Here is a 9,704-nt window from a genome sequence, read left to right as displayed (position 1 = left end):
ATCACCACCGTTTCCATAGTAAATGTCGTTGCCATGGCGATCCTTGAGATGGGCTGCAACGGTCATCTTTGTTGCTGCGTTGAACGTTGTTCTGTGAAGAAAAGACAGGAACATTATTTATGAGGCTTAGACATTCTGTTTGCTGTACAAGGCACAATATTGCACTCCATTCCTAGTTGTAAGGCTACCCCCTCTCCCCATCTCTCTCCTCCCTCCATCGCTCTCTCTCTCTCTCTCTCTCTCTCTCTCTCTCTCTCATATATATACTACCCCATCAACACACACGTATGATAAGTCGCGAGCTCGTTCGTTACGCATGTTCCAACCCGAGAACTTGATTCTAATCAAAACGGAACTCACCAGAATAGCAAAGAAACTGAATACAAGTATTCCAGATCATAATCTAAACAACTATGCACAACTGAGCATATACGTCGTGATCATGGCAAGACAGAACGGCATTTGTCCGTGCAATGAATGAAAGTCCTGACAGGATTCCCGTCATGTTACATCATGAACTGGCCAATAAATGTGTCAATAAAATATTGAAGTCGTGATTCCACGCTAAAGGCAAAATAAACAAGTAAGTAATGTATGGGTTAAATCGTACGTCATGTATCAATTATCAATAATATCTTTAGCAAATCTTTAGCAAGTTCATTCATGAACAGAGAACAAAGTCAAGGGCTTGTAATCTCACCTTGTTCTAGAAATCCTAGTTCCACAGAGTACTCAAGCCTTTACTGTTTTATACTTATCTAAAAGGAAAACGAGACACCACAAAGAGGACGACAGGCAGATAGAATGAGAGAGTCAGACAGACAGACTGAGAGACAGATAGAGGGAGAGAGAGATACTGAGAGAGACAGATACTGAGAGACCGAAAGACAGAGAGAGAGAGAGACGCTGAAAGACACACAGAGAGAAAGGGGGAGAGACACACACACACACACACACACACAGAGAGAGAGAGAGAGAGAGAGAGAGAGAGAGAGAGAGAGAGAGAGAGAGAGAGAGAAAATTGAATCAGAATGACCAACAAACCAACTGACCTGTACATAAAGTCAGAAGGGTACATTAGGCATTACCCACACACACACACACACACACACCACCACCACCACCACCACCACCCCAGTCGAAGGACCATACACTCACTAAAAAAATACAACAACAACAAAAACAACAACAGTTAAACGAATTTATTTCTATTTGGTAGCTTTCAAATTTTGGAATCTTCATTCGTTGGCGTGACAAAACGAAATTACTCACCGCAAAGTCTTTGTCCTGTCTGCCTCAGTAGGAGTCAGGACAGAGAGCCCTGGTGCCCTGAATGAGAGTGAAGGGACGACTGGGCGAAACTGGTGAAACTGATTCGAGAGGTAAACAGTCACACTGGTAACTGGTGCCTCTGTGCCGTTGCAGCAAACAATATGCACTGACCTGCATTGTTTGGGTGGTTGCAGCAATGCTTTTTATCATCGCATAAGTGTTTTATCAGTGGTGAGGGTCAGAGATCACTGGGACGAGTTGTAAAGTGTTCTTCTTGGTGAGCATACGGTTTACATATCATGCACACACACACATGCTTACACGCACAAACACACATAGACATAAGGCACAGACACAGACACACACACACACACACACACACACACACACACACACACACATGCACATGCACATGCACATGCAAACACATAGACACACACACTACTCACAGTGGAGTAGAATGGAGTGGTACCGAGTATGCCAAGAAAGCGAGAAATTTGAGCGAGAAATACTCGCCAATATTTACTCCCCATTCACTTGACTTTGGCTGGTGGTCTGGACGCTAGTCATTCGGGTGAGATGGTAACCAAAGTCCCGTGTGTAGGATGCTCTTAGCGTACCTAAAGACCCCGCTCACTGCAATGAAAGGGTTGTCCCTGGCAAAATTCTACAGAAATACGCCACTTTCATGGGCAATCATATATCCTTGCAAGCAGAAACACAGAGAGGCAAGGCCTTCAAGACTAACTTGTGATATGCACTTAATCCAACAAAGGAATAAAGGGGGAAAGGATTTATCAAAAAAAAGAAGGATAATCTGGCAAACACACACACACACACACACACACACACACAGAGAGAGAGAGAGAGAGAGAGAGAGAGAGAGAGTTAGCAATGGTCAGAGTTGCCTTCCTTCGTGCATGCAGAATGCGACGTGATGGAACTGAAATTGTGCTTGGAAAATCGATTTTTTGTATTTGTATGATTGTTGGAGACATTTATGCAGTGATTATTTTTTCTTTTTGTTTGTTTGTTTTTGTTTTTTACCTGTGCACAAATATATGCAGTGAGTTTTTTTCTTTTTGTTTGCTTGTTTTTGTTTTTTTGTTTTTTTTACTTGTGCACAAATCTCTCTGAATAAAAACTCAGCTGCCTTCTTCGCTTTCTGTCAAATATATGTCATCACGAATTATTGAGTGAATAAGGCACACTGTAATCCAAGATGTCCGCCTCCATCGATTAGTGTGGGGTCAAGTACAATTTATGTAATGCTTAATCTGATTAATGTAGTAACATCTATAAAATATTCGTATGCAGTAAGCACGTCGATATTGTTGTAAGCATCATTCTTAAATGTAAATAGTGCAAGACCTTCCCACTGAGTATAAAACACAAAAGCCTTTTTATGCCTTGAGTCGTGTTTTAAAATGTTATGTTTTTGATGAGTGAGATCGGTAATAAGAAAATTATCTCCCTTGTTAAGAATTAGTTTTCATCCTATAAGTATAACGTCCTATTAACAAGCACATTCAAAGATGCGTGTGTAAATGTAACTTCCACACTGAGCAAATGAAGTTTCCTTTTCAGCAGTAAACATATTAATGAACTGCTATTGTTCTGTGTGTCACATAAAAAATGATAAGTTTTGTGTATGAAAAAAGAAAAATGTAACTTTTTTGTGAAAATATCTAAATCTATCTAGTGCCCTTCCCACAGATGCAATATGATTATGGGTAGAATGTATGGAAAGAACTGATCATTTGCAATTGTTGTGCCAAACTGATGTCATTGGTGTCGAAGCAATGATTATTTGCGTCATGATACATATATATTGATGGAGGAGGGTTAGGGGGTGCACGGGAGGGGTAGTACCTCTAGAGGGGGGGGGGGGGCTTGTCACGCTCTTCCGGGAGTGGTTCGTCCTCTGTTGGTCCCCACCAGCACCCATCTCTCACCTATGGGTCCTAGAAGCTGCTAGCATGCGGCAGCGCTCAACCCCCGGGCAACGGCTTTGACAGGTTGGCTAAACTAGGTGAGGGTAGCTGACGGGTCTCAAACCCTCGGTGAGTTAGGGCTTGTCTACCCAAGCATGTGAAGACTGGATCCGGCGGACTCTGCGGAAGAAACCTTCATGGTTCAACGGAGAGGAAGGCGGTTGCAGCAAAGCACTGTGGAGTGCTGAGGGCAGGATGAGGCACATAGGACATCCTGGTCATCCACTGCATCCGTTTCCATCTCCAGTCGTCTTGACCTCGTCTTGCCACTGGATACAGACGGTCTCGGACAAGAGAGTGAGGTCGACGGTGCGCAACTCCTCCTCACTATAAACAAAGTCATCGCGCAAGTCATCAGTCATCCTTCATCCCATACCATCATTTTCCCAAAGCCCTGTGGCGACAGGCGAGCGACGAAGCGACAGGTGTGGGTACATTGGCAGTCGTAGCTGCGGACCTGCACACAGGCGGCTAAGGCCATAGGGTCGTTTTTCACCGACTGGAGCAGCGGTGGAGATCGGCAGCCCCCTGAGCGACTGAGCAGCCCTTTTCAGGACAGCACTGCTCACCTCCATGGCATGAGGAAGGGGCTAGAAAAGGTGCCCTAAACATTGCCTGCTCCACACCACCCTAGTCAGCATACCGCGTCTGACGGGGACCCTACTCAAGCGGTCGACACACAAAGGAAAGAAAGAAGAAAACAAGGAGCACCCCATTGACCATTGCCACATGGAACGTGCGTACGCTTCTGGACAGAGGCGACTCAGACAGACCACAGAGACGCACAGCACTCATTGCGAGTGAACTAGCCAGGTACACCATCGACATCGCTGCCTTAAGTGAGACCAGACTGGCAGAAGAAGGCGAACTCTGTGAGCGAGGCGCAGGCTACACCTTTTGGAGCGGTCGCGGACCTGAAGAGAGACGTGAGGCTGGAGATGGCTTTGCAGTGAAGACAACCCTCGTTGGCAAGCTGGCTGGCCCCCCGAAAGGAGTGAACGATCGCCTGATGACGATGAAACTCCCTATATGCAACGGGAAGAAGTTTACCACCATTGTCAGCGCCTACGCGCCCACCATGACCAACCCGGATGAGACCAAGGACAAGTTCTACGAGGACCTGAACGCTGTCATCACCACAGTTCCCAACGCAGACAAGCTCATCATTCTTGGTGACTTTAACGCGAAAGTTGGTTGTGACAGCACCTCCTGGGAAGGCGTGATTGGGAAGCATGGGGTGGTAACTGTAACAGCAATGGCCGGCTACTTCTCCAGACATGTGCCGAGCATGACCTTCTTATCACAAACACCCTCTTCTGCCTCCCTACCCGTAACAGGACGTCATGGATGCATCCTCGCTCTGGGCATTGGCATCTCATCGACTTTGTCATCGTCAGGAAGAGGGACAGGCAGGACGTACGAGTCACGAGGGCCATGTGCGGCACTGAGTGCTGGACAGACCACCGCCTTATCGTCTCCAAGCTCAACCTCCGCATCCAGCCCAAGAGACGGCCTCAGGGCATGAAAGCACTCAAAAGCCTGAATGTCAACAAGCTGGAGCTAGGCAACATCAAGCAGAGCTTTGCTGACACCCTGGAGGAACGCCTTGAGTCCACCGTGCTGGACAACCAGAATGTGGAGGCAGCATGGGGCGCACTGCATGAGACGGTGTACAACACTGCCATGGAGTGCCTGGGGCCTTCTGCCAGGAAGCACAAAGACTGGTTTGATGAGAACTGCACTGAGATCAAGCAGCTGCTAGAAGACAAACGCCAAGCCTACAGAGCCCACATTGAAGATCCCAAGTCACAGTCAAAGAAAGACATACTCAAGAGCGCACGCAGCACCATCCAGCTGAAGCTGCGGCAGATGCAGGATTCCTGGTTGAGCAACAAAGCTGATGAGATCCAGGGCTTTGCAGACAGGAACGACATGAAGAACTTCTATAACGGCCTGAAAGAAGTCTACGGTCCCACCACCTCCGGATCTGCTCCACTCCTCAGTGCTGATGGTTCTACCCTGATCACTGACAAGGACGGGATCCTTGAGAGATGGGCTGAACACTTTGACAGCGTACTGAACCGCCCCTCCACCATCAATGATGAAGCCATCGACCGACTCCCCCAGGTGCCAGTCAGTGAGTCGTTGGATGCCATTCCAACTTTGGAGGAGACCCAGAAAGCTATCCGTCTGCTATCCAATGGCAAAGTCCCTGGCTCAGACTCCATTCCAGCTGAGGTCTACAAAGGTGGTATGGCGCTGACTGAGAAGCTTCATCAGCTGTTCCAGCTCATCTGGCAGCATGAGGCAGTTCCACAAGACTTCAAAGACGCTTCCATCATACACCTGTACAAGCACAAAGGAAGTCGTCAGGCCTGTGACAACCATCGTGGAATATCCCTGCTGTCCGTCGCAGGCAAGACTCTGGCCAGAGTGCTACTCAACCGTCTCATAGCGCACTTTGAGCAAGGTCTCCTACCAGAGAGCCAGTGTGGCTTCCGGAAAGAACGTGGGACTATCGACATGGTGTTTGCTGCCAGGCAGCTCCAGGAGAAGTGTCAGGAACAGAACGCCGACCTTTACTCCACGTATGTCGATCTGACCAAGGCCTTCGATACTGTTAGCAGAGATGGCCTTTGGAGAATCATGGCGAAGTACGGGTGTCCCAGAAAGTTCATCACCATCATACGGCAACTACACGATGGGATGCTGGCCCGAATCCAAGACAACGGAGAGACTTCAGAACCATTCCCTGTCTCCAATGGAGTCAAGCAAGGGTGTGTTCTTGCCCCCACCCTGTTCAGTCTCATGTTTTCAGCCATGCTGACAGATGCCTTCAGAGACGCTGACGTAGGCATTGGCATCAGGTACCGCACAGATGGCTCACTCTTTAACCTCAGGAGGCTTCAAGCAAAAACCAAGGTGAGGACAGACACCGTCAACGACTTCCTGTTTGCTGATGACTGCGCTCTCAACGCTGCCTCCGAAGTTGACATGCAACACAGTGTCGACAAGTTCTCAGCACAAAGAAGACTGAGGTGATGCACCAGCCAGCTCCAGGAAAGCCTTACGTTGAACCAAACATCTTCATCAACGGGCAGCGACTGAACGCGGTGGACAAGTTCACATACCTGGGCAGTACACTCTCTCGCACAGTTGTCATCGACGACGAGGTGAATGCCAGACTCGCCAAAGCCAGCGCTGACTTCGGCAGACTCCATAAGAACGTTTGGAACAGGAGAGGCATCACCCTGGAGACGAAGCTCAAAGTATACGAGGCCATAGTTCTCACCACACTGCTCTATGGATGTGAATCATGGACGGTCTACAAACGCCACGCCAAAAAGCTGAACCACTTCCACACCACCAGCCTCACAAAACTTCTCGGCAAGAGAAGATCCCTGACACAGAGGTGCTCACTCGTGCAAACTTGCCCAGCATTTACACCATCTTTATGCAGGCCCAGCTGCGCTGGGCAGGCCATGTAGTTCGCATGCCAGACCACCGGTTCACCAAGAAACTGCTGTACGGCGAACTCCAACATGGCAAACGCTCCCATGGAGGCCAAAAGAAGCGCTTCAAAGACACTCTGAAAGCTTCTCTGAAGGCCTTCAACATCAGCCACGACACATGGGAGCTGAATGCATTGGACAGACCAAAGTGGCGTTCAGCTGTCCACAAAGGCGCCAAATTCTGTGAGTCCAACAGAATCGCTGCAGCAGAGCAACGCAGACAGGCCAGGAAAAGCAGTGCCAGCAAGTCCCCGACAGCTGCCACCATCCCCTGTCCACACTGCGTCAGAACCTTTCGGGTGCGGATTGGCCTGATCAGTCATCTGCGCACCCACAGAGCCCAACCCACCCACCCCCAGGATGACTAGATGGTCCTCGTCGATCCCAACGGACGAACCACACATTGATGGAGTCTCCCGTCGGTCCGACGGATGAGTAGGCAGGCAGGCTTATCTATAGGTGTGTGTCCTCATATGGGAGAAGAGACCGATTCTGGATGCGCAGCACTTCCCACTGGTGTTGCAAGGGAAAACGTCTCCCTGCTTCCTCCACTCACGCTTCTCTTGTTTTCAAACGTCTTTATGCCACTAGAGCACAGGATTCTCCAGCGACAGCGGTCAACGGCATCAGTTTCCCAGGAAGCGATGTCTATGTCACGGGCTTTGAGGTTTGTCTTCAAGGTGTCCTTGAAACGCTTGCAGGGTCTTCCAAGTTCACGGTGGCCTTCCTTCAGCTGGCCATACAAAAGCATCTTCGGGATCCTGCTGTCTGTCATGCGGACAACGTGTCCTGTCCAGCGTAGCTGACACTGGATCAGCAGGCTTTCGATGCTGGGCAGGCCGCTCCTCTCTAGGACCTGGAGGTTGGAGACCCTGTCTTGCCACTTTATGCCCAGGATCTTTCGTAGGCATCTCTGGTGAAACTGCTCAAGTTGTTGAATGTGACGGCGATACGTCGTCCATGTTTCACAGCAGTACAACAAGGTGGTCAGCACAACAGCTCTGTAGGTTTTCATCTTGGTGCTGAGCCTGATGCCTTTGTTGTTCCACAGCCTGTTGTTGAGTCTGCCAAAGACGGAGCTGGCCTTGGCGATGCGCAGCGTCACTTCTGCACCAAGGGCTCCGTTGCTGCATAGGGTGCTGCCCAGGTAGCAAAACTTGTCGACTGACTTGATCTCTGTGTCACTGATCTTGATTGCAGGTGGGGGGAGGCACTGGCATTCTGTGAGCTAGCCGGTTGGTACATAGACTCGGTCTTGCTGAGGCTGGTGGTGAGTGCAAAGCGCCTGCAGGAGGCTGAGAACATGTCCATAATGAACTGCATGTCCTCATGGGTGTGTGCTGCAAGCGCACAGTCATCAGCGAAGAGGAACTCTCTCATCAGTGCCTCAAACACCCTGGACCTGGCATGGACTCGCCGCAAGTTGAAAAGTTTGCCATCTGTGCGAAACTGAATGTAGATGCCCCGGTCACAGTCTTGGAAGGCGTCAATCAGCATGGCAGAGTAGAGAATGGAGAACAGTGTGGGTGCCAAGACGCAGCCCTGCTTCACTCCATTTACCACAGGGAACGGATCTTACATGTCAGTATTTTCCTGTACTCTCGCTTGCATGCCATCGTGGAAAGATGCAACCAGCTGGATTAGGCTCTCTGGGCAGCCGAACTTTAGGAGGATCTTCCACAGACCATGGCGGTTCACCGTGTCAAAGGCCTACAAAGACCATGTGGAGCTCCTTGTTCTGCTCACGGCACTTCTCTTGCATCTGGCGTACAGCAAACACCATGTCACATGTTCCCCTGCCTGAGCGGAAGCCGCACTGTGCTTCAGGGATGACTGTGTTGGAGACATGGTCAACCAGTCTGTTCAGTATGATGCGGGCGAAGATCTTGCCGGCGATGCAGAGGAGAGAGATTCCACGGTGGTTATCGCAGGATGTTTTGTCTCCCTTCCGTTTGTAAATGTGGACAATAGAAGCATCCTTGAAATCCTGGGGGACCTCTTTCCCAGATAGACAGGAACAGGGCGGTCAGTTTGTCTGTAAGCACCTCGCCTCCATACTTGTAGATGTCAGCCTGGATTCCATCCGCTCCTGGTGCTTTTCCTGACGTTGTCAGCTTCAGGGTCTTCTGGGTCTCGACCTTGGTGGGAGGGGCAGCTAGCGAGTCATTGACTGGTAGCTGTGGGAGGGCTGCAATTGCCTCGTCAGATACGGACGAGTCCCTGTTGAGGGGGGTGTTGAAGTGCTCTACCCAGCGGGCAAGGATGTCTTTCTTGTCTGTCAGGAGGGTGGTCTGGTCCGAGGCTCTGACAGGGGTTGGTCCTGTGACTCTCGGCCCATACACAGCTTGGAGACCATCATGGAAGGTCTTCATGTCGTGAGCATCAGCAGCGGACTGAAGTTCTTCGGACTTTCTATCCCACCAGGTGTTCTTCATCTCATGCAGCCTCTTCTGTACGAGTTGCTTGGTTTGCAAGAACTGGTTCTCCTTCCTCTGGCAGTCTTTATCGGAAATGTGATCCTGATGCCGTATATGCAGTGTGTTCAGGAGCTTGGAGATTCCAGGGTCGTTCTCGTCAAACCAGTCTTTGTGGCTCCTCTGTACAAAGCCGAGTGTGTCAGCTGCTGCTGTGTACACAGCATCTCTAAAGGTGCTCCATACCTCTTCTACATCAGTTGATGCAGGAATTTCTTGGAGAGCTACTTGGATTTGCTGCTGCAGCACGTCCTTGGTGATAGGGAGGCGGTGGATGTTCAGCTTCCTAGGGGGTTTCTGCCTGGCTGGTTGGAGCTTGCGTGCAAGTCTGATGTTCATCTTGCTGCGCACCAGGCGATGGTCCGACCAACAGACTGCTCCTCTCATGCAGCGTGTAGTTGAAACATCACCTCTGTCCCTCTGCCGGACAATCACATAGTCCAGCATGTGCC

At 49.8% G+C, this 9,704-nt stretch overlaps 1 protein-coding gene across 1 annotated transcript in view; it reads right to left on the bottom strand.

The window, feature by feature from the left end:
* The window catches only part of LOC143295003 (sulfotransferase 1B1-like), a 13,032-nt gene extending 11,599 nt beyond the window's left edge, over positions 1 to 1,433 (bottom strand). Inside the window, exons 1-2 of the mRNA XM_076606536.1 lie at positions 1,273 to 1,433; positions 1 to 91 (exon numbers count right to left, since the gene is read on the bottom strand). The exon at positions 1 to 91 is cut by the window's left edge and continues 112 nt beyond it. Coding sequence (XP_076462651.1) covers positions 1 to 66 — 66 coding nt within the window. The 5' untranslated portion in view covers positions 67 to 91; positions 1,273 to 1,433. The remainder of the gene's footprint in view (positions 92 to 1,272) is intronic.
* Positions 1,434 to 9,704: the final 8,271 nt, after the last annotated feature.

The sequence above is a fragment of the Babylonia areolata genome, chromosome 20, assembly GCF_041734735.1.
Source record: "Babylonia areolata isolate BAREFJ2019XMU chromosome 20, ASM4173473v1, whole genome shotgun sequence".
Taxonomy (NCBI): Eukaryota; Metazoa; Mollusca; class Gastropoda; order Neogastropoda; family Buccinidae; genus Babylonia; species Babylonia areolata.
The sequence above is the reverse complement of the archived record's forward strand: the minus strand, read 5'-3'. Positions and strand labels throughout refer to the sequence as shown.